The sequence below is a fragment of the Pieris rapae genome, chromosome 10, assembly GCF_905147795.1.
Source record: "Pieris rapae chromosome 10, ilPieRapa1.1, whole genome shotgun sequence".
Lineage (NCBI taxonomy): Eukaryota > Metazoa > Arthropoda > Insecta > Lepidoptera > Pieridae > Pieris > Pieris rapae.
In genome coordinates this window covers 6,756,373-6,783,011 of record NC_059518.1, presented here as the reverse complement: position 1 = coordinate 6,783,011, position 26,639 = coordinate 6,756,373, and the positions used below count along the sequence as shown (strand labels likewise).

Here is a 26,639-nt window from a genome sequence, read left to right as displayed (position 1 = left end):
AAGCTAGCTAGCTAAGCTAATTCGTAAGCACCTAGCTTTACGAATTATACCACTATTTACAAACGTTTCGTAAGCGAACTTGACTAGGGCCGTTTCAGTATCTAAAAGCTTTTGTAACAAAATAGTAGTCATTATATAAAAAGGGTCGTTCCATAAACCCTTCGCTGGCAACCGATGAATCTCACAGTACGAATGGCCAAATAATGTAGCATACTTCAAAAGACTTATTGTCCTATTTTTCAAACAAGGAAAAGCTAATGCCTCACATGTCTTTGTAGGACACATAACGAGAACACATAGCTCGCATATGTGGGACTGAAACGATCCACCTGACAACGGTTTTTCAGTCTTTGCTCTGTATAGTAAAAATATTATACACCTAGCTAGACTTTAGACTTAGATCATACGCTCGTTTGTTGTCGCGTTACCTCTTGATATGGAATTTATCGTTTCCATTTATAAAGATTAAGCCTAACCATGACAATGTTCGGCGAGATTCGAATCAAGGACCGAAAACGCGTTACAAAGCTTTAACTATTAAGCCAGGAAGGAGCAATATGATCACGAAAATTTTCATATAAATCGTATGTATAATTAAGTATAGTTCACAATTTGATTAAATATAAATGTAAAAATCCATACAAATATAGACCACCCATACACATTGCTTATAAATCGACTCAAATATTCATTCGTTTCCACTTCAAATGTATTGACAAATAGGAATCAAAGTTTGTATTTACATAACAAGGGCTCGTTTGATACTGCACCACTCGTAACATCTGCAGCTCTAAATAAATTGAGCCAATTTACTTATTGATGTAACAAAGTCTAGATTTAGTTCAAAACTATATATTATCAAGCTTATTGTATTTATTCGATGTAAATAGACTTCTTTCGAAAACGAAAACCATTCAATCAATATTTAATAATGAATCGCAAAATATGTTTAGTATATATAAGCTAACTCGAAGGCGTCTGGACCAATTCTTTTTTATTTATACCTTGAACTCTGAGGTATGGCGAAAAATAGAAGAAGAAAAAAATAGAGAAAACCCCTAAAAAAATTCCGCTTTAGAGTATTTTCATGAGGCAGCATAGCAAATTCATTTATTGGTATGTGCTAAAGTATGCTCAGCAAAAAACCACATTAAGGCGAAAGGAAGTTCGTGGGGGCAGCTAGTCATCAATAAATATAATTATTACAGCATTAAATAACATGGAAGTTTATTACAGACAAAAAAAATATAAATTTAAAGTGTTTGCGTATTAGCTATCTATACAACTAAAAACTAAATGATATTAATTGATAACAATGTCTCGGTCTAAAATAACTCAATTACAGGATAATTGCTTTATTGTATACGGTTGTCTATAGAATAACCCACTTTAAGCAAATGAAATTAGAAAATTACTATATACATTGTATTCCTAGCAGTGATTCAACAAAAAAAAAATAGATTTTAATAAAAACTTTAGAAGAAACAGACACAAAAATTTGTAGCAAAATATGCATGGAGATAATTTTAATCCAGACAGAAATGTTTTAAAACTAATTCTTTCCATTTCGAATGAGAAAGAGATATAGATACTCAACCACAGACATCTTTTAATATTACAAAATTATTGAAAGGAGCATGTTGGGTGTAACTCTAAAGATCAGGTAAGATAACAAATGTGCAAGATCTTTCACAGAAACTAAGGCGGCTTAAATAGCGATGGTCTCAAGAGAAGTCGTGAGAAATAAACACGATTCCATACTAAAAGGCAGTGGAGATGGAAAAAGAGGTACATACGTCAGGCGATCAGCATACCACAGTGGCTAAGTGGACTAGTGTTGCCCGGAATAGAAATAAGTGAAAAAAGCTGGAGACCTACGTGTCCAAATATTTAAAATTATTATATGGTCACAGAAATAAAAAAGCCTTTAATAATAAAAACGAGTTTAGAAAACGTAACTTACGGTGTTACAAGAATAAAATATCTTTACCGGTACACTGTTATACTCATGATGTAGAAGAAAACAATGTTTAACAACTTTTACGTGGTGAAAATAGCATTTAAATTTTAATCTATAAAGCCATAGATTTCCTTTAATAATAGTTTCAGATAAACCTACATTAGGTTCAGCGGTTGTGCGATAAATCGTCACATAGTGGGTCTGAATTAAGACCGATTGCCTCGCGATCAAACATTAACTCCGTCGGCAAAGGCAATTGGCTGGACAGGGTTCTAAAGCTTATTTTGGCCGAGGTCCAGATAAAGATAAGGGCCAATGCAGACGCATTTCTTAGACGACCCTGTTACATAAATTTGTACACAAATACCGTAATACAATTGTAGTAGTTTGAGAGTCCATATAAGACATTTAAATCATATTTTATATTTTAATCTCATCATCATCATCATTCATTCAATATGTTTTGTAGTGTAAATTTAACCGCTGACTCGACTTTTCATTACTTTTGGTTGCAGTAGACAATTTTATTATCTTCTAATCTATCTATCTTATAATAATATATATAAATTACGCGTGACGCTGTTTGTCCGCTATGGACACCTAAACTAATTAACCGATTCCAATCACACTTGCAGACCGCATGCAGTTTGATCTAACTTAAAAGATAAAGGAGATATAACAACAAGCTTACCCCTATAATTCGTACGTGTCTAAACTCGTCTTAAACGGTTGGAGCGATTTGAATTATTTTTATGTATGCGTTCTGGTGGAGCCCTAGATAGTTTAGATTTACAAGCCAGCACGGCAGATGACGCTGCCATCGGTACCTTCATACTTGGTTTAATATTCTTAGAGGTTCAAATATCATGCAGGACAACGTCTGTCAGGTCCGCCACTGTTTTTATAGATACGATGTTGGTATTTAATAACTGTAAATTTGCTTTTTGTGAATGATTATTACATAATATAAGACTTGTAATTTCAATGAGAACTTATTTAATTATACAAACAAAACGTTCACAGACAGGATCCTTATTTCATTGTCGTCGTTTTGAACTTCATATGAACATCACTTAGATTCTGCTTAGCGACGAGAGCATTTTAGAAGGCACATACTCATCACCTTATTAAAAAACAATAAATCTGCCGCAGTAACGTTCCCCAATAGGGGTTACCAGTATTTTAATATCGGACAGTGTTTATTCTCAACCGGACACATTATCACGAGACGCCAATTGACATATCCGCAATCCACTAAAGGGCAACGATACCGTATAACCACTATGACCCAGGCCAAGCCAAGTTTTTGCGGATACGATTTATTGATTGAAACCGATTCCCGATGTGCAATAGGTTTCATCAATTCAATTGCGGCTGCCAAAAATATGTCTCTATTTTCGACTATGCCATAATTATTTATGCGTTTGTTTTGTTTATTTATCTATTGTACAATATGCTTAGAATAAATGTATTGGCGCTAGACGAAGGTAAAGTTTCGAAAGCCAAGTTTGTTCCTCGTTGTGTCTGGTTTTATCACTTCTGATTGTTTTGGCAGTATGAGTGTCTATCGGTATCACTTATCATATATCTCTTGCCTGTTTGCCTCTATGATCTATCAAAAATCTTTTCCAAATCTGTTATAATTGATAATTGGAAAATATTTTTTTGAGCATCGGTGTACTGTAGAACTTAATAACTTAGAATTAACAATTCATAATTCGTCCGCAGTTCAGTGTAATTAACTCAAACCTTTATTCAATCTTATAGTTTAATTTCAGCGCTCAATTTTAATTTGTACACAATATAAAACATACATTGGGTAAAGAAAGACTTCAAGACGAATACAAATTAAACTATATACAGTTAAGAAATCCATAAAATCGACGATCACATGTACATAAATAGTAACGTGTTACGTCCAAAATCATTATCAGACGTGTTACGAATCCACACAATACATTTGCAACAATGTCACTGGCTCTACTATTATAGCGATAATGATCGACTCATGCAAATTTGTGTCGTTTTCGTATTGAGAACCGTTACCAAACCGGCAGGTGTGAGCCATTCATGTAGCCTCATCGTTAACCATCGTAACATGTATTTAATGCTTGTAAGGGTTTTTCATGAGTTTGAATTGAGAAAACGTCATCATGATTAGGCTTCTAAAATTGTCTATTGCTACTAGATATTCATAAAATCAACCACCCCTTAACTGGCCGATTAAACAAATTTAACAGAAAAAATATTATTGCGTAGAATTTCGGAGGTATAACATTGCACATAGAGATATTTAGATTCTTGAGGAAAACCAAGAGAGACATTCTGACAGGGTAATAATAGCTTTGATTTGATTCTTACACAATACTGCTCTTATACTAATGTAAAGGGCGTTAAATAATGAAAACGTTATCACGTTTTATACGTTCGGAAGTTGAGTTCAATAACGTAAGTTTGTTAAGTATCAAGTATTTATTAACAAAACACAAAATACTTTTATGTTCTGCGATACCTTAAGTTTATAGTGCTGTTACAAACCGTATATTATACACTGCATTGCGGAGAAGACAAGTTAAGAGTTAGCAAAATAAACAAATGTTTAATGCTAGGTATATACAATACCTAGCATTAAACACAGTCAACACGTTCAAACAAACGTACACTAATTCCAGCCCAAAAAAAGTGTTTGTACGCAGAGAAAAAGTATAAGAACAATGTGCGTCTATCTAGTACCAAAGCCTACAAAAGTAGTCTTCATATTTAAAGAATACCCAGAGTTTTTTTTTATGTAACCGGTCAAACTGGCGGAGGCTCACCTGATGATAAATGATACCCATGGACACTCACATTGCCAGACAAGTGCGTTGCCGGACCTTAAGGACCCTAAATCGTATTGGTTCGAAAATACTTTTGTGATCCAGTATACCTAATTCTGAATATTCAGTATTAACGTAAATATTCACGTTGATTATAATTTTTATGTAAACCGTAACGACTGTATTGGCTTTTTGCCATTCTTGTTAAAAATTATATAAATTTTACACATACTTTTAAGCTACTAATCGCGATATAAAAGTTAATGTTGTGAATTTATTTTTTGCTACACGAAAACTTAATTAGATGGATAGTTTGTGCCTAACATCTTTGTGTGCGTAAGATAAAAGACAAACAAAAATATAACTTATCTACGGTAATAGAAGCATTTGTTATCATTTCCGTGGTAACTCTTAGTCATCTGCCTAAATATGTGTAAATAAAAAGGCGGAGTGATAATTTCCTTTTAACCCATGTTCCTTTAAAGAAGACTACTTTTACAAAACCTGTATAGTGGTGTCGTTCTTTTATTTACAGTAGGTACCTCTGAAATTACGGTATATGGTTAATGTTAAAAATCTCTCCACGTTCATTACCATACTAAACAGTTGTTCCACTGAGTTGACCCTTGTTCCCTCTTGCATGTTTTGTACCCAGAACATTTCGTGCCTACCAGGTTTGCGTCTACCCAAAATTTTTTTTTTATACAACGGGGCAAGCGAGCAACAGGATCACCTGATGTTAAGTGATCCGCCGCCCATGGACACTCAATGCCAAAGGGCCTTTTAAGAATCGATACGCTCTTTTCTTGAAGGACCCAAAGTCGAATTAGTTTGGAAATACTTCAGTGGGCAGCTTGTTCCACAAAGTGGTGGTGCGTGGCAAAAACTGCCTTGACTTTGAAATTGAAAATCCAAAATTTTGCACATCATTATTCTTGTTCTACTTTTTTGCGCATATGCTCAAGTTATAAAGCGTAACAAACAACAATTGAGTCTCCACTAAGAATACTTAATTCAAAGCAAATAAAACAAGAATGTTAATATTTTTTGAAACTATACATTAATTATGCTAAATAAAGCAAATAAATATATGTATTTATGCATAGTTGGAACAAGGTAATTAAGAAAAACTGTAATTAACAAAACTACAAAATCTGGAAAGCAAAACTTTTTTTTAAATTAGAAAGTACCGTATAATAAAAGTACGTTTGGGTAAGTAAGGGGAAATAATAATCAGTCTTAAAAAGGCACTTGGTTGAATTCCTTGCGTAACTCTTACAAAGTGACTCTTTGGATGAGTTTTGTTTGCGGACCATTACTTACCCGATTAGTATGGACAGTACACTACTGTGAACGATGTTGGTGAGATATTTATTGTTGAAATATCTATGTACTATCAGCAAATTGCACCACTTACAAAGGAATGCTAGTTAACTATACCACTAAATTACGGATACGCTGTTGTTTCTATAAATATATGATTTTCATTGCAGTGTCATAAAAGTTGCGATTAACTAAGTATTTATCTAATTTTGATTAAATATCTAATTTGTTATAGTAGTAGAATCGATAAATAGTAATTAAAACGTAATTAACTGAACAATTATCAAGCTTGTTAAATAATTACAAGCAGCTGGGACAACTTCAATAATTCCAGGGTGCGACACTCATTTCTGAGGGCATATTTTCGAATCCTGGTGAACGTTTTCTTCCTGTTTATAAGGTCATTTAACCCTCGCGCGTACGTTGAAAGAAAACATAGTGAGGAAACCGGCACAAACTAGATCCAAATAGTCGGGGGCGTGTGTGAAACACAGAAGGCTGATTGATGAACAAATGAGACATCTTAGACCAAGCCTAAAGGGTTATAAGCCACATATTTATTTTTTTATATGAAGGAAAATTATCAAGAATAGAGGTACCTAAACGTGTAATAGTTATACGTGGCACTAGAGAGTTTGCTGACAGTACGTCTACTATTAAACCCTCGACACCGATGCAAATATTAAACGGAATTGTTAGACACTACGAATTGATTTATTTTATAAAGCGACTAAATATTTTTGACTTTAATGTATAAAGAAAAATTATAATACATGTGTCTTGTAAAGTAATACATTTTCAAAAGTTAATGCTATTTACAATAAAACTTAAAATATTTAAAGTACCTGTGATGTTCAGTAAAGTTTGTTGAAACCATTAAGTACTTCGATAAACTGTGATTAGTTAAAGCCAATAATTAGTGACTGACGTAAAACTTTGTGTAATACAACACCATTTGTAAATTCTGATGGAAATTATTAACATTAAAGGTCAGAGATGCTTGATGAAAAATTGTCTGCAAGTCTCTAATTAATCTTTTTGACGTGAATTGTCGGCGCTTTTAAGAATTTTCTTTGAAATGTTTTTGGGCTCCTAAATGTTATGAACGCTGAAAATTTGATGATAATGTCTGCATACCGAAAACATAAATTCATCATTGACGTTATGTTTGGTCAAACGCGCTGTTATAAGACCATTATAATCGATTACATAACTATAACTCAGGACTCACATGGCTTAATCAAATGTATTCTTAGATCTAACAAATCCTAAACTTCATATAGAAAGAAGACGTCTATCACGCGTCTTCCTATTTATGAAGCTGTGTTCTATCACTAAACACTCTTAGATCCAACGGCGAATCCAGGCCCTGGTTCCAGGACTTAGGTGGAACACTAATTGAAATAATGATTTTTTTTCAATATTTTGTCATCATCCAGATTTTAAGTAACTACATATCTTCAATATTTAATTAATAATATTAAAAAAATTGTATTACGACAAACGTATAAGTTCTTGACTTGACCACGACTATGTGGCCGCCTCCAAAGTTAGTTCTGTCCTTGCTTAGATCCTACATAATCTATATCGTATTCTAATCTTTTAACTATAAAAAACATACAAGAAAAATGTACTTCAAAAACGTAGCAGCATTCTTTATTGTACAACGGAAAAATGCTTAGCTCTCCACAACAATACAATACAAATGACGTCTAAAAGTGTTTGAGAGTCGTAAATAGTAAAATTTGAAATTCTGTGATATTGAAATTCTATATTTTAATATGTATTTTTAAACATTATATATTATTTTAGAATCCAATTAAAGTTAGCAAAAAACCGGAGCTACCGCTAGTATTGTTACCCTTACTATAGACGCAGATACTATGGCTATATATTAATTTATTATTTTAATACATTACATACATCTTTTTAACCATTTTCCTTAGAATAATTATTGAACCTACCCAAAACTCGTAAAAACCAAATGAAAAAGTATTAATATGTCCCTGCGTATTTAACGGGAATAATAATATGGTTACGTAAGTTGCTACTATCTTCGCTTCCTGTTAGTCGCTTACCTGTATCTGAAACATGGATATGGAGTCGTCCAGCATCTGAACCCGCACCGCCAGCATCTTTCCGCCCTTCTTGGGCGTGGCGGGCGGAGTGCGAGACCCGCCACCGTCCACACCCGCTGGCGTGCTCGCCGAGTGGTGCATACGACCTTCCGCCAAACCAATACTATAATTAGTTCTATAATCTATGGAGATCCCCAGTATTTAGATACAGCTGGTGTATGAAGTATTATAATTATTTTCTAAATGTATACACACAATGTTTTTGGATACACAAGTACAATCTGTATGTTAATGATTTTATATACGTTTTGCTAATTTTACTATTAAATTTACGGGCAAATCGGTCATCTGAACTCCCAGAAAATGCCAATGATTTTATACAGCATTTGCATCTTGCACATGATTATAGAAAATAAAGAGTACCAATAGTAAGTAGAGTAACCAATAGAGATTGATTGATGTTACATTATATATTAATGAAACAGTTGGGGAAAATTATCACAACAAACAATCGCTAAGAGATATTGATTTTAATTAAATTATCCTTAATTGTTATAAAAATAAAGGAGCCCTGTCATACTTTTTATGAGTAGATTTATAATCACCTTATATATATATATATATATAATGCACATATATATATAGTTAAATTAAATACAGTATACATTTCAAATGTATGAAATCTCACCTGGTACTTGCCATCCAATGGTAGAGAGATGTCCTGTTGAGTTACTACTGCCAGGCGGAAGCTCTGTTTCCATCATATTGTTTGTTTACAAGTGCACTCACAAAGTAAGTTCACCGCCATTGTCTATGCTACACTTAGCACTACCGCTATCACTACTTCTCTGTAACAATAAAGAAAGGTTGCATGGTACAAATTGTATGTTACACTCTCATTGTACCTGAATAAAATTTTGATACTGTGTTTTAAAAAAATATTATTCATGAGAAATGTTTCATACAAGCCTTGCATACTAACGTAACAACTACTGCCTCCACAAAATTGTCTAAGCCTATTTGCCCTTTTTAAACTTGTATACAAGTACAATACAACATTCATAACTTGGTAATAATCAAGGCTGATCAAGTAGTAAAATGTTAAGTAAATATGTATTATATAATGGTCAGGGTTAACAATTAAATTGGCATTCACATAAATTACAAATAATGTAGGCATAGAACATTCCTTCTTAAGTAATATGTAACTATGTCCACATTATTTCTATTAATACAGGTAAATATTACCTAATGTTAACTATATATTTTTATTTTGATGAAATTGCTTTTAAATTTCTAATTTTTATAAAATCCATAAAATCTTACAATTATAAATACATGGTATATAGTTTTACCATACTTATGTGCTTAGAAATATAACAAGATCTGAAAAACAACATAAGATTCTAAGTCTTCAGTTTATCCCCGTTTAACAACCTGGTAAATATACTTAAAAATATTATACATATTAATATTTACTATTCCAATGGTTCACTTTAAGGCTCTTTCAGAAGCTTTAAAATAAGCTAAAAATTCGCATTAAGAACTATTGACAGTTCAGTGACCTTTACACAGTGTATACTTTAATTCAAATTGACTGAAAAGAAGTTAGATTTACACAGCATACCTGACACAAAGCTACTACAAACCATTTAATTTCAAGCAGTCTAAACAGCACCATAGAGTTTCTCTATAGCAAAACAATAATGTTACTTCAGGTAAAATTTATTATTAAATTATATTTGTGCATACGAGATGCAGGAGCGTCCTACTTCGCACCCCAACACATAAATAGTAGTTCCGATGCAATAACCAGAAAATAGGTCAAACGGAGGTGTGCCCGCACTGACAGAGACGACAACATGCTACCTCCGAAGCGCCGCATTACATCTAATAAACACCCTTTGCAAATTTAATTACGCAAACGACACTGCATGACCCCTAGACAGAGCTCTATTCATAAATCATGTATTCTCAATTACTAACATCACCGAGCCTACAGTATTGTTATTAAAAAAATATAAAATACACATATCTATCTTACATTCTAACGTGCGTAGACAGACGAGACAGCCGATAACGATAAGTCCTAATACGAGATCCTGAATCCCGATTTCTTCACAACTGCATACGAATTAATAATTAAGTTATCCTAGAGAGGATATAATTTTATAAACAGTTCACATTCACATATACGCGACCACTTTTTTATTTTTTAAAGTTTTTTAAGTATTCAAACGCTTTGCAAAATAAATGTTTTTAAGCTGCGTTACACACCCATGCACACCCAGGCGGCGGCTAGCGCCATATTTATTTACAATAAAATGTTGCCATTTGTTTTTCTAGGCTTAAAATTTTACCTGCTAGTTAAAAAAAAGAAAACTTATTTAGTGCAGGATAAGTTTAAATTGACGATTTGGTTGTACATATTATAATCAATTCATAATTGAATCTCGCAATATTTCTAGGGATCGCAATAAGCCACAAATTATACAACGGTTAAGATTAGTTCAAACGACGATGATCTAGTATGCTTGTAAATAACATAGCTTGGTCGGTCTAATCCTGATTCTGTATTGTAGTAAAATGTTATTGGAGACTTGATTAAAATAAAGTAGGTATGTATTTTGACCTGAAATTGGCGTTAAATTCATTAGGAACATTTGTCAAAAATGAAGCTGACTAAAAATCAAAACTTGTACGTACGATAAATCTTATTTAATAACTAAATTTTTTTCATAGGATAGTCAACTAATGCACTTTACGTTATGTTAAGAATCATGATAGCTCATTATTACAATAATCAAGATAGAATAGCTTAAAACTAATAATTGATTGGAATTTAAATTTTACATTTCATTACAAGTTATTTAAAATTTAAATTATGAAAAGAAACCTCGCGGTATGAGAAAAAATTGTACAGACTGTAAATAAATATATGTTATAGAATCATAAAATATAGAACGGAGTGATTATATGGTCTTTGTAGCCTGTGCATATATTTTTTTTAATTTGCGTAGTGCGATTTGCGACTTGCAACTTTCTACTTTATTTACGTGTAGTGGTGATAACTACAACTACTACTTCTTTGAGTAACAGATATCCAATTAATATTTCATGATTAAGTTTATGTTCTAAAATGTTTTATCATTATCATTATTTGTAACTAAAGTAGACACAATGGAAACTACGCCACTTATAAATCGACCTAAAAAGAAATCTTTATGGTCAAGGTAAAATTATCTAATGTTTTGTTTACGTACATAACACTTTTAAGTTTTAAAAACAATATTTTATTTTTCAGGAAAAGCTTTGGTTGGTTTAAAGGGAAGGAACTCAATTCAAGAGTTATTTATTTAGGTCAACTTCCTGATGAAGAATATCCAGCAAACTATGTATGCAATCAGGTAAGATAATATTTCATTGTAATCTAATTAGATCAATGACCACTGACTACACGATAAACGTACATATATCATACTCATATTGTACGTAAAAGGAGATTTTTGACCTGTATCTGAGTTTTATAGAATTAACCTACTTATAAATTGATAAATTATTACTGCAGGCAAAACTGTTCCTAAGAATAGTAAAGCACTTCCTTAATGTAATTGCTTAATATAATTTATTTAATAAGATACTTTTACTAATATTAATTATTATGTTTATTGTCGAAAGCATTTACTTACTCCATACATTGAAATATCTAATTGTTTAACTTTTTGCAACACAAAAATTGTATTTCCACAGTCTCTTTCATAGCTGTACATAACAATAAGTCTAAGTAATTTACTGATTCATGTTTTCATTAAATTGCCACAGTTGTTTATTTACTATATTAATATTTGTTTCAGAAATACAGTATATTGACATTCCTGCCAATAGTTTTGTTTGAGCAGTTTAGGTTTTTCTTAAATTTGTATTTCTTGGTTATGGCCCTTAGTCAATTTATACCAAGCACTCGTATTGGATATCTCTATACATACTGGGGACCACTTGGGTTTGTTCTTGCAGTGACACTATTTAGAGAAGCTATTGATGATTACAGAAGATACAGGTATGTTAAAAACAAAATATATTCAGTCACAGTTCAGTTACAGTTTGTCTATGGTAAACTAAAATTTAAAAAAATAATAAATTATAACCTTAACTGACATTAAAATTATTGTTTTCCTTTATGCTCTTAATCTAAATAAGCAAAGAAATAATAATTACTAGGAATTGAGAGTATTCTTTAGGGTCATTATATTTTATTGTTGTATTGTGTACAGTGTGTTTATATTACTGATATAAACAAGCTATATGTAACTAACAAGCTTAGCTGATAAGGTTTCACTGTTTACTCATAAAATATTGTAATGGCATAAGCTATTGTATTCTGGGACTTCCCATTAAGTAAATGATAATATAATGTACTTATTGCAATAATTGTATGTACTATGATTTTGAAATCATTTTATTTTCCTATATTGTTATTTTATGTAGCAGTCTTAATCCAAGTGCACAACTAGTTGTGAATTATAAAATTTTTATGCATGTGCACATTTATTCAATGTGTATTTATATGGTTGGAGCAAAAGATTTCTTCATGTACTACATCATGCACTGTATACATAGTATGATTCCTCACAATAATACAAACATTCCCAACTATTCATTTGCATTCCCGCCTCTGACCCTGTCATATTAAGTAACAAACTGTGTGAGTAACCACAATTTGCAAAGTAAATCTTCTAATTCAATTAACTAATATTTTCAGCCTTTTTAAAAAAATATATGTGTTAAAATGTTTAAAAATCATGTAAAAAAGCTGTTTCAAAAAAGGCTTGATTACAATTAAAATGATTTTTTTATACTTAGCCATTTTAAAAATATTTTAAAATCTTTGACACAGACTTACATATATTGACACAGCCACAACTACTCATGCATTACTTATATGTTTTTTATTACTTTAAATAAGTCATATATAGTGGCTATAGTCATTTCTGTAGTGCTGAATATTTTCTATCCGTGATCTTTTAAAACATCTACTTTTTGCCACCAATCTTAAATTAAAAATGTTATTCCTTATGTATATGAATTACAACTAAGTCCTCCATCTCAATTAATTTTTCAAACAAATATTTTAACTGGCAAAAGGTTAACATGTGTATACACATCATTAGGGAGTGACAGCTAATAAAACTAGAATCAAAAAACATTTTTAAAGGTGGGAAAGTTGTGTATCTAAATTACCAGAAATAAATACCAGCAGTCAAGCCTTTATTACCGAAAAGTACTCTCTTCTTATAAATCAACCAAAAATATAATTGTATGAACCAATTCAATATCTGACTATGATTATAGTTGTTAAAAAATTTTTAGACGCGACAAAGAAGTGAACAGACAGAGATATGAACGTGTCGTGCTAGACACACCCAGTGATGGCTACAAACCATTTATTACTGAACATGTCTCAGCGTCTGCATTACGTGTTGGTGATATTGTTATGTTGCACAAGGGACAGAGAGTACCTGCAGATATGATATTGCTAAGAACTAATGAAACTATGGGCACTGTATTTATACGAACAGACCAACTGGATGGGGAGATTGATTGGAAACTAAGGTAAATATGAATAATAAAATGGTATAGACAATTCAGCAGTGTTTATCTAAATTTATATAAGCACAAATAACCAATTCTCAATAAAGTAATGTTTTTCTTTCAGAATACCATTGCCATCTACGCAAAAATTACCCACCGACGCGCATTTACTAGATATAAATGCTAAGATATTTGTTGAGAAACCAGAGAAAGACATACACTCATTCATCGGCACCTGTACAAGATTGGATGAAGAAGAGACTGACTCTTTGGATATCGAGAATACTTTATGGAGTGGGTGTGTCGTTGCATCTGGCCAGGCCACTGGACTTGTCATATACACAGGTACTTGTTTCAGCTCATACTTATATCCACATTATACCTCGTGTAGGATAAATATGTTTAACGGTTTAACATACTAATTATTTTTTTAAGAATGAACTCTTCTGTAATGTAATTATTATTTCTATTTTTTTGAATTTTTCTTTAAAAGTGTATTAGTCCAGGAGCCATCGCCCATTTTTGCACTTGATTACTATCAAGCTAATTTTCCCTGAGTAGCTTTATTTTGATGAGACGCCCAATAATTTCCTATACGAAACTCTCGATTGTGGTAGCTAACAGAGGTAGCAAGGATAAAATATGTTGATTTGATGATTCTCAAATATTTATGACTAACTGAATTTTTTTTTGTTAAATCTCAAGACAATTATCTAAATTATTCGAAAAAATATTTGTCCTACAAAATCTATGGTTTGATCAAAGAGTCCCTTCTTTCCGACATGTATCGATAACGAGGTCATCATAAATGATTACTAACCAGCTGATTTTTTTTTACCCAGTTAATATTCATGTAATTTAACAGACATATTGTCCTACAAATTGCGCGGTACGTTATCCAAAAATGGGCGATGGATCCTAATTAATAAAAGTTAGTGAAATAAATTAAGAAGTCTTACATGGTCTAAAATGTTTAAATAAGTTTGCTATTTTTATAAATGTATATAATGAGTTTCTTTATTAATTTCTTTTAAAGAAAACTTATTTTGAACTTGTCATAATATTTTCTTAGCTTTGTTAAGAATATAAAAAAAAGTGCTGTTTCTACAAAGCTTAGCTTTGAAAGCCAGAAAATATTCTTTGAATTGGATTATTTTTTATATAAATAATTAAACTGGTATAATCTAAACTAAAGGCGTATTTATGTTATAAATAAATAAATCCTTTTACCATCCAAATTCCAAAACTATGCACAATATTTTAACGAACATTTATGAAATGAAACATTTTTTTGTTTAAATTCCTGTAATGTTTGGTTCTATAGGTTCCCACGAGGTTATCATACTACAGCGACGTAATGTTATTAAAATAACTATGTATTTATCGTTTACATCTGTTTAGGAAGTGAAACCCGCAGCGTGATGAATAACGCAGTTCCTCGCTCTAAAGTTGGAAGGCTCGAACTGCGAGTTAATGATTTCACTAAAGTCTTATTTGGGGCGACATTTCTGACCTCTTTTCTTCTAATCGCTCTAAAGGGCTTCGATGGACCATGGTATGGGTTCCTGTTTAGATTTGTGTTGCTGTTTTCTTACATAATACCTATCAGGTAAGAATTTATATTTTGTAATGGATTTTATACATACACTAGTTAAAATTAAAAGCATGTATTTTCTATGTTCAGAGTTTGGAAAGTTATCAGAGTAGTTGTTCGAATTAATACTTGCAGCTGAGTTTCACTATTGTCAAGGCAGAATACAAAATCCTTATCACCTCGACGTCCTTCAGGCAGGAGTTCATGGAACCGGCTATCCTCTGAAACTACTAGCCACTATTTCGGAACCAATCCGATTTAGGATCCTTCAAGAAAAGTGCGCACTAATTCTTAATAAGCCGGCAAGCCTTATGACAATGTGGGTGTTCAAGGGCGGCGGTATCCCTTAACATCAGGTCCTCCTGCCCGTTTGCCTTTGCGTTTGCCCGTTTGCGTTTGCCCCTTTTGTTCCTGTCACATAAAAAAAGATGTTTTTAGCGTTTTGGATATATTCTGATAACAGAAAATCTAGGTAACGGAGCCCAATTAATACAGATTAAATTTCCCTTTTCCTGAACATAATAAAATTAAGTCAAGGCAGAGACAGTACAAAGTCGAGGAGCTTCAAAGTCATATAAGAAGTTACTCAAAAACATTTTGATCGTTCAAGAGCTGAGCAAAAATTCTTTGTATTGAAAAATAACTTCAGAGCGCCACTTTGTGTAAAACATGAATGTCCTACAACATAATACTCCACTCTATTTACATTTTCGTTCAAGGGATAAATTAAATGATTTAAAAAAACCTTTAGTTCACTTTATCGATATTTCTAATTAATATGATTTATTCCAGTTTAAGAGTCAACTTGGAAATGGGTAAAGTTTTCTACTCGTGGACGATTCAGCGGGATAAGAAAATAAGTGGTACAGTAATGCGGTCTACGACCATACCTGAAGAGTTAGGTAGAATACAGTATCTTCTAGCAGATAAGACTGGTACATTGACAAAGAATGAGATGGTCTTCCAGAAGTTGCACCTTGGTAATGCTCTATTCGACAAGGATAATTTTCATGAGGTAAATTGTCTATTGTAGAAATTTTTGTCTTTTACAACTTGAAATGTAAATGAAAGTGAAAAATGTTATAAAACATAGTATTCTTGATGTAAGATATATATATGTCTGCTGTGCGTGTGTTTGTAACTAAACTGCTCCTAAACACATTACGCATAATTCAATCCCTGCCTTGCATCGTAACGTTTTACCCCAAAGCCCCCCCAAATTCGTTAATATATTAATATTTGAACGCTACGTTAAATTTCATAAAATATGTATTCATCTGTATTTGTTTTGTGTGTATGTGTCTGTATTTCACATGTGGTTCTATCTCATCTTAAATAATCTAATAGGACCAAACTTTTAACTTCAAACATACGCAAACTGTAATGGAATATATCAAGCAAAATATTCGTTGTAATTTTATAATACAAGTTAATTATTGATTAATATTTTTCAATACAGGTGGAAGCACTTTTAACCCAACATGTGACAAAAGATTGTCCCGCCATAGCGTCCACCCCAATTGGGGATGGTTCATTACTTTCTCCCACTCCGAGACAGGTGTGGGAGAGTGTCCTGGCTTTGGCGCTATGCCATAACGTAACACCAGTGTATGAAGTAGATGACCAGACTGACGAAGCGCAATCTGGTAAGATACTAAGCAATTGTATATACACTAACTCGAAATTTGACAGAATATTGTTGACATTTGACACTTGATTAATTATAGTTCATATTCTTATTAGACGTCTATGGTTGATACGAGTACTTACTAGAGTTTAAAGTTTATAGTTAGAATGAATCTATTGCTTTACCGGCGCAGCCGCGTTAAACAGTTGATATATTTTGCTTCATTTCAGATATGGGTAGTTCAGTCATGTCCGAAAGTTGTGGTGGAGCGGTACCTCAGCAGCAGCTCTGTGACTACCAGGCATCCAGTCCGGATGAAGTGGCCTTGGTGAAATGGACCGATATGGTATGTTCATAAATTTAATTATTAATAACTGTATGTTACTATTTCGTCAAGTGCTTTTAAATGCAACTTCTACTTTTCATTACGTTTTCACACAGCAAACAAGTGATAGTTAAAAAGTCAGTCATTACAGATTCTTAATCCTTGCTTCTTATAATTAGTAATTAAAGCTCCCAAATCGGATTAGTATTTTTTACTAGTTTTGCGGGCCTGAACACACATTTAGTAACTGTTAGTCATCTCAACCAGACCCTGACTATTGCCCTACCAATATGGGGGGGGCCTGAGGTGGGCATGGCCAATCGTTTGGGTATCTATTGTTTTACATTTTACCTATAAATTAATGTCACAGATATACAGGCCTTAGTGGCTTGAGCGTGCGACTCACATAAGCTGATTATTTCAAGCCTTGGCTATGCACCAATGTAGTTGGGTTGTAGCTACACTGGATCTTTTACTATGCATATATAAATCGTTGATAGATGGGAGTATCCTTGTACCGTCGCGACCTCCACAACATATCTCTGAAGCTTCGTGCGGCCAACGAGATCATGTCATTCACCATACTTCAGGTGTTCCCCTTTACCAGCGAGTCCAAGATGATGGGAATCATTGTGCAGGTATTATTTCATTATTTATTGTACAGTAATATTTGAAACAAAATTGCGTGGAAGTTTGTATGCTGTCTTTTGCATCGAAAAGAAATGCTTACTACGTGGACGCCTTGACTGCTTACATCTCCTGTCTCAAGTTATTTTTTTTGTCCCTAGTCGGAGAACTCCTAACTGAACTGCCAATATATATAAGTATTTTACCAGGATAGGCCATTCAAGAGTCATTATGTCATGGTTGTCTTTATGAACTGATTGGATGGGGTCAACTAAATGTATTTTTGATCATTTTTTAAGTTAAGCAGTATTGATTTTTTGAACATTTTATCAGCGAAATTAATATGAACGAGTTATAAAGTTCTTAATGTAAAAAAGTTATTTAGGGTAAGGTACAGAAACGAGACTTCGCGCTTGATCCTCTTCTTCTCTCTCTTCGTCTCGCTCTTATTGGTGACGTTTGTTTGTATCCCCTACCTTTTTGACGTACGAGAGTGATACTTAGTGCCAAAATCTTATTTTTTATCTAAGGTGCCGAGGAGGATTTAAATATCAAGTGAAAACATTCTTATGATTTATCTTAAATTCAGGAAGAAGTTTCCGGTGAAATTACATACTACGTGAAGGGAGCAGATGTGGCTCTGTCCAAGCTATTGCTGTCTTCTTGGCTTGCGACGGAATGTAGTAAACTTGCTGCTGACGGGCTCCGAACCTTGGTCGTCGCAAAACGGACTCTAACTAAGAACGAATATTTGGAGTTCGAGGTGAGAATTTGTAATAGAAAATAGACTTAGATTATAATACTGTTTTTGGATTTAATAATTTTGGGTTATTTTCAAATTTTTTTAATACCATGGTCATGGGTTGATTTGATTTAGATTAAAATGCATAAGTGTATTATTAAGGTACCTTAATAAATAATACATATTTATATATATAAATGAATTGCTGTTCTTTTCTCCCGCCAAAACACGAGAATGGCTTGATCAATTTGACGTTGATCTTGAAATATTTGTGGAAGTTCAGGGAAGTTTACACGGTTAAATATATATACATATACGAACGTAATGTATGTATAATAAATACTGCACAAAAAATAAAAATATATAGCATAATAATATGTATTGCTGTCAAATTTTTATTTATTTATTTGTAATGTCTTTGAGAATTTATTCATTGTGTTATTATATCTTTTTGATGTCTATTAGATATTTCTTATATAAAAGCTGTGTATAGGATGTCTGTCGGGTTCGTTAGTATATCGTATTTTTATTACATATTTAATTTTTTAGTAACTTAAGTTTAGTGCTGAATTTGTAACACTGTTTAGTGGACAAATTAACATAAATCCAACAACACAATTTACTGGGCATTGAACCTAGATCTAAACGAAAACTAACAACGTTCGTTAAAATTGGTAAATTTTCAGAGTGAGTACAAAGAAGCTCGTCTGACCGTATTGAATCGTAACGAGCGTACTGCCGCGGCTTTGTCCCGCTTGCATCGGGGCCTAACTCTTTTGGGATTAACGGGTGTTGAAGACCGCTTAGCTGATGACGTTCCAAGGACATTAGCCATGTTGAGAACTGCTGGGATCAAGGTTTGTGGATAAACATAATATATCTTCTTATAACTTTTTATAGTTAACTACCTAATATTATGTATTCCATAGCTGTATTTCCAGTGTAATTGTTTGTTATCTCTATATATATAAATCTTATCACAATGTTAGTTCCTCTACAGCTCCGAAATGGCTCGACCGATTCTTATGAAATTTATTATGTATATGCAGTAGGTCTGAGAATCGGCTACTATGTATGTCTTTCGAACCCCTAAGCCATGTCTTGTTGCCCAATATATTTAAGCTTGCCCAGCCCAATATTTTTTTTAAACAATTTCTTTTACAACTCTTAATTTTCACCCCTCTTTTTCAATCAATGATGGTTTCGATCAATTCTTATTTTTTATTATACATAGTTTATTAATATTGCTATTGAACTTAAAAAAAAAAGATTCCTTGATTATATACATGGCAAAACTACGTTTGCCGGGTCAGCTGTTAATATATAATTTTTGATAGCTGTAGGATTCAATAAATAAAATGTTTTCTACCTGTAGATCTGGATGCTAACAGGTGACAAACTAGAAACAGCACTTTGTATCGCTCGATCTCTTCACTTGGGCGGCGGTTCTCGTTGGATGACGGCTGCCGAGTGTCGCTCGAGAACGGATGCTCATCGTCTGCTCACCGCACTGCGAAATGCTCATGACACAGATCTGATACTAGAAGGAGAGACGTTGGAGGTATTTATTTGCAATTTGTATTAATGTGTGCACTTTGATATATGATTTCGATAACCTTCGGTCCTATAAAATTTGGTTTTAATACGAAGTACTTTCTTGTAGACTGGTTGTCTATGGCTAGAGCAGAATTTTTATTACGGTGCTGTGAAATTTACTTAAGTAGACTTAAAAACATTTTTTGACTATTGAGTCACTGCGGTAAGTTGCAGACTTGTGACAAATCTAAATCAAAAGTTTTGCAAGATAACTTCTGAATTAAGCTTACAACTTATTTAATCCGCTAGTTCAACTAAAGGCCGGTATTCACATTGATTAGTGCGAGTGCAAGTGATTAGATATTGTTGTTTATTAGTGCAGGTGTGTAGTGGAAGTAGTGTTTAGTCTGTTAAGTAAATTCAGTTGTCATATACCCACGCTGCGAGTGAGGGGTAAGGGGGGGGGGGGGGGCGCACGTCATTACTCGCAGTACACTCGCAAAAAAAATATACTCTTCTAATCACTTTACTACGCACCCAACTAATCACTAATCAAAGTGAATACAGGCTTAAAGCGGTACCGAAAGTTCTCACAAACTAAATAGCACTAATGAAGTAATTTAACAATTAAATCACAAATTTTGTGTGTTTGCAGGTTTGTCTTCGTTCTTACGAAGAGGAGTTTGTCGAAGTGCTTCGCGAGTGTTCTGGCGTAGTCGTGGCTCGTTGTTCTCCCACGCAGAAGGCGCAGGTTGTCCGTTTGTTAAGGGCCAGGGAACTGATTGTAGCCGCTGTGGGGGATGGCGGAAATGACGTTGCGATGATTCAGGAGGCTGATATGGGTAATAATACTTATAGATGAATTTTTATAATGTCTTGATGTATGTTAGAGGCCGTTCAAGTATTACGTAAGCGCTATAGGGGTGAAGGGGGGGGGGGATTTCTTAATTGGTGATTACGTCAATTGTAATTATTTACTTTTTTTCACATTACCCACACAGTGTCTATGCTTGAGAATTAAATGCATTTTCGATGATTCCCACAAAATAATTACCTTATTTAACCGTATTTTATTTATTTTCCAACTGCTATCAACCCGCCTGAGTGAATGAGTAAGTGTGTGGGTGCAAATGTGTGAGTGAGTCAGTGAGTGAATGATTAAATAAAAAAAAACAGTAAGAAAACAGTAACAGCTAAAATATGAACGAACAATTATTTACATACGATGTTACAAAACGTAAAGTTATAAAAGTCGCTTCAAATTTACTTCAAAATTTTTTCATGGTTTTTTAAGAAGGAATTTTTCACCAACTATTCCATTTTTTTAAATAAATCGTGTAAAACAAAAATATTTTCCAGGTGTGGGTATAGAGGGTGCTGAAGGTCGGGCAGCGTCTCTCGCTGGTGACGTCAGCATCCGTTGCTTTTCATTCCTGGCCAGATTACTCTTGGTTCACGGAAGACGATCGGTCATGCGTTCTGCGGCACTTTGCCTGTTTATTGTACACAGGGGACTGATTGTATCAACTATGCAGGTATTTATTTATCAATAAAGAAATATGACAGACACAAAAACTAAATATCAAAAAATATAAACAAGTTTTAGTTATAGAAATGCCCTTAAATTATTTTACAGATAAAATGTTTTTTCATAAAAGTACGATTACGTTAATATTTAAGTTAATAACTCCTAAGTATATTTACTTTTTCGACATTAGAAATTTGAGCTAGTTTTATAACTTAAGTTTTAATAACCTAACGATTTTATTACGAAAATGGTCGTACACATATAATAATATAAGCAGTATGTCTTACTAAGTGAATAATGTCGCGTGATATAATATAATAAAGTTGATATTGCAATATAAAGGTGTAAACAACAATGCGAAATGCAATTGTAAGAAAATTTTAAATGCATTTATGTGTCTATAATTAGTTATAACTTTTTATTTGCATTCCAGGCGGTGTTCTCTGTTGTTTTCTATTTCTCGTCGGTGTCACTATATCCTGGGTTTTTAATGGTCGGCTACGGAACGGTGTTTACGATGTTACCTGTTTTTTCACTTGTAAGTTGTTTGTAATTCATTCATTTACAGCATATATAGGCCATTTTTTTGTCTTTTATTTATTTATATTTTTATTTATTTTAACTAAAATTGTAGTTAACATAATATCCCTACAATAAATGATATATATTTGAAGCTTATAGCATAACCTGGAGGCTGTGGGTTCGATTTTAATTATTTATTTATAGCCGCGCCAACATGACGATACAACAAAAATCAGAAAAGAAACAAGCCAATGTTTGTCCTTGATTATGGGTGCGGACGGTGGCACAAACATAACCCTTACATTTAATAAATTTTTTAGTTATAATTATTATTAAAGGATTAGAAAAGAAAAGACTGACGCCATAACCCAATAACCTATCTCAATCCATTTTTGAACATCTGAGATAGACACCTCAATCTAAATATTGATAAAAGTGTGCCATTAACCAATCGACGGATTGTAATAGTCATCATCGATACAAGCTATCTATAGCTATACCTTTGTATGAAAATGACACACAAAAATTCACAGATATCTTAAGATTTTAACTTTCACCAGTCTTTAAAATAATTAAAAAACTATTTGATATGTTTTAAACATAGACATTCATTTACTTTATATTGATTATCATTGATATAGATAGAGCGAAGAGATTGCATTCCATCGGTCGCCAAAAATGGATTGTCTTCGTTGGGTTTCGTTATTGGGATGCAGATAGGAGGATTATCGACTGTCACGGTCTGATCTCAGATTGTTTTTAATCTGAGATTATGGATTAATTATTGGGTTCGGACGTTAATAAATACCTAAGAAAGTGATAGCAGAGTAATGCAATTTGTAAATTTACATTTCCTATAGGTCCTCGACAAAGACATATCTAGTGCGACGGCACTACGATATCCGCAGCTCTACAAACAGTTGACAAAAGGACGACAGCTCTCTTACAAGACTTTCTATATATGGATTGGAATATCTATTTATCAAGGTATATTTGTTTGCTTACATGAATAAAAACAAGCACCAATATACTCAGTTTGATTAAAATTTCGTGAATTAGTTCTTTAATAAAATAATATTATTTAACTACGCATTTTGCTAACAAACAGAAAGGCTTATTTCTTATTTGCAATGGTGCAAATGAGCTTCAAATAGAGTTTTGGGCAGACAAGAGTATTTGTTAGTGAAATTCCGCTGTCTTAATATAAAGGTATTAAAATGGTATTAGTTCTTTTTGTTTAATTTTTTTTATTTAAATGTGTGTTGGGTGGTTGCTTTGGTAATTGCCAGATTTTAGGGTAATATTTAATGTTGGGACTGTCGCACTTTGCCTCTAGTATGTCAAAATCCATAACTTATCGACGAGATTGTTTTATCAAGAAAAAACTTTATATTGTAGAAGAGCTTAAAATAACACCATTGTAATATACAGGCGGCGTGATAATGTATGGCGCCCTAGTGCTCTTCGAAGACCAGCTCATCCACATTGTAGAGATCAGCTACACGGCCTTGATCCTCACGGAGCTGATTATGGTGGCACTGACTGTCACTACTTGGCACCACCTCATGATGGTAGCGGAACTGGTCAGCCTCCTCATGTATACTGCCACTCTGCTTATATTTACAACCTACTTCGGTAAGTTACCTGCGTAATCTCTTATTGACTTACTATGAATTCCATATGTTCAAATCCAAAACGTTTTTTACATAAATATTAGGAGCTTTTATACCATTTTTGTTTATGCAAACCCGATCATTATCTATTTATCAAAAAAAGATTAACGAAAGGATACTATTTAGGTACTTTTATATACAACTATTATTGACGTTATTAAATAAAAAAAATACTATTTCAACTAAAATGGTATGTTACTATTTTCTACAATTAAATACATATTACTATAGATGGTGACTTCATTCGACATTGGGAATTCTGGTGGAAAGTGACAACGATCACCTTGGTTTCGTGTCTGCCACTCTACATCGTCAAATATATGCACAGGAAGTGGCGTATGCGTCAGTACAAAAATATACACAAATAATTAATTATACAAGGCAATACAACAAATGAGTGTAATTCCAGACGTCACATCCAATAAAGTTTGCGAAATTTAGCGGTCAGTCTGTCGCTGAAATGCCATATGTCAAGTTTGATGACGGTTGACAGATTTGATGTAATTTAGGGTGTTTCTATAAATTTCTTATGGCTTTAGCAATTATCAATTTATTTACGAAAGTAAATTGTCAAAACTACAAATTAAGTGTTTATGCGTAATGTGACGTAATTTTTTTGAAGTAAGTTTTTTTTAATATTGAGTTAGCGCAATTGTGTTTTGCTATAAAATATACCTTTTTGGTCGAGAAAATATTTGTCCTTTTGGAGTAGATAAACTAATAGTTCATGGTGTATTGTCTATGCCAGTGGATTTATAATCTAAATATATTTAAAACTCATTTGAACAGGTTTAATTAAAACAAAATAGCTGTATTACTGCTGTTAAATTACATACATTACTTAGGAAATTACCAAACCAAATTAAATAAATTATTACGCCCTTAAGTTTAACTAAAGAACTCTTCTTCCGTCTTCTGTCACCGCAGCTTAAACATTATTTGACAGATGACAATGGTCAAGAGTCTTAGTGCTTTATGATTATGGGTAACAGTTAAATATTGTAGATTCTTTTGCACAAACACGTGTATTTTTTATAGCACAGCAATTATTTAATCACAATCGCTAGCGGATATAACTCTCGTAATTAACGGGCTTATTAAAAACTTATTATTCATGTATTAGATATATTGTATTGATTGGTTGGATCACTATATTAATGATTGGTTCTGATAGAGCCTACATTATGAAATAGTTTAATTTATATAAGAGATTTTGGGTTTTCCTTTAGACATATGGACGTAATGCGGTTTCTTTAACCCAATAACGCTCACAAACTATGCTTTAATCACCTCCTATATGAGTAATTCTAGTATTATATTATTTGTTTTTAAGATACGTTTTATAGTTAAACATATTCCGTGTGTATTTTATATTAATTATTCTGGCATCTTCTCAAGCTCACCTCTAGGATTATCGAGTTGGAAAAATTAAGAGATTTGAGATTAATAGTTTATTACTTCAGTTTTGTAATATATTATTTTTCTGTAGAACACTGAATTTCGTTTACGACATAAAAAATCTAGACTCCTCGATCTTTGCTATCTATGGCTTAGCTAATTTTGTATTATTTTATTAGTATTATCATTGAATGGTAATTTTTATTATTCCATGTTTCTATTCCATTAAAATAAGGTAAAATCCTCCTATATTATATTTGCTTAAACTATTTAAATTTTTATATCTTTTAATTTTTATTGTTTTTTTTAATCATATATTTTATAAAATGTTACCATGTCAAGTTAGAAGTTATGAAGATTTGGTAGCCCAGTTTACTATGTGTTCAAAATAGAATTGTTTCGTCCAAGCCGTAAATAAGTATGATTTACGAGGAAATAAATTAAAAATTACTGTGATTAATAATATTAGAAATGAAGATAAGCTAGGAAAATAAAGATGGCTATGGTCCATTGACTTTTTAGATTGTGGTACAGCAGAGGGTTTCAGTGAATTTATATATGTATTCATAATTAGTAGCGAGGCAAAGGTACCTCTATTGTATGTTAAAATTGTATATTATGCGGTACAAAAAAGTATGTGATACATTAGTTTATTTAAAATTAAAAAGTATTTATCGCACGCTGTTAGGTGAGATTGTGTATAACTTTAAGGCGAGTTTTGTAAAAATAAATCATGAAAGCAATTCATTTTTTACTTTTCAAACCCCACTACCTGCAGTTTCATCATCGGACGTCGAAGCAGAATACGATATTCCACCCGTAACGCACCCGGCAACATACTCGTGCGGTCTCTGGAATTGAGCGTCCATGGGCGGCAGTATCACTTAACATCAGTCTGCTAAGGCAGATTAAATAAAATTTCATTATAATAATAATCCATTTGCACCACGACTCTTACATAATCCATTTTATTGATATTTTTTCTTCCACAGGCAATACATGCTTAAGGTGATAAATAAGCCTGAATGGCTTTGACGTGTTAAGGGTCTTAGAATAAGATTAAAGACTTATATTAAGAATTCAGAGTTAAGACTTATAGCGAACTATAGCTTCCGTTAGTTAAATCTAATACCCTTTTGATATACGGTAGTTGATTTAACAAACCTTAGGGTTCAAAATTATACGCTTTACCAAAATGTGCATAGGAATTAATTAAATATTATATTGATTTATTTACTGTGTACAATCTGAAATAAAATTTAATCTTATTATAGTGAGGTGGAAACACAAACTGGACATAG

General features: G+C 32.7%; 2 protein-coding genes across 3 annotated transcripts in view; one reads left to right on the top strand and one right to left on the bottom strand.

Annotated features, from left to right (window-relative positions):
• Positions 1-10,478, bottom strand: part of LOC110992293 (FERM, ARHGEF and pleckstrin domain-containing protein 1) — a 54,238-nt gene extending 43,760 nt beyond the window's left edge. For both annotated transcript variants that reach the window (XM_045629681.1, XM_045629682.1), the window contains exons 1-3: positions 10,222-10,478; positions 8,866-9,025; positions 8,178-8,323 (exon numbers count right to left, since the gene is read on the bottom strand). In XM_045629681.1, the coding sequence (XP_045485637.1) occupies positions 8,178-8,323; positions 8,866-8,941 (222 nt within the window). In that variant the 5' untranslated portion in view covers positions 8,942-9,025; positions 10,222-10,478. The remainder of the gene's footprint in view (positions 1-8,177; positions 8,324-8,865; positions 9,026-10,221) is intronic.
• Positions 10,479-11,185: 707 nt separating this feature from the next.
• On the top strand, positions 11,186-26,081 carry LOC110992294 (probable phospholipid-transporting ATPase IIB). The gene is made up of 19 exons (XM_022258050.2): positions 11,186-11,410; positions 11,482-11,584; positions 12,032-12,234; positions 13,545-13,787; positions 13,891-14,111; positions 15,168-15,375; positions 16,153-16,375; positions 16,820-17,006; positions 17,218-17,333; positions 17,813-17,950; positions 18,529-18,702; positions 19,368-19,538; positions 20,057-20,242; positions 20,873-21,059; positions 21,577-21,752; positions 22,179-22,283; positions 23,128-23,254; positions 23,699-23,902; positions 24,172-26,081. Exons 1-19 carry the CDS (start codon positions 11,358-11,360, stop codon positions 24,306-24,308), a joined length of 3,162 nt encoding a protein of 1,053 aa, XP_022113742.2. The 5' UTR covers positions 11,186-11,357; the 3' UTR covers positions 24,309-26,081.
• The last annotated feature ends 558 nt before the right edge of the window (positions 26,082-26,639 follow it).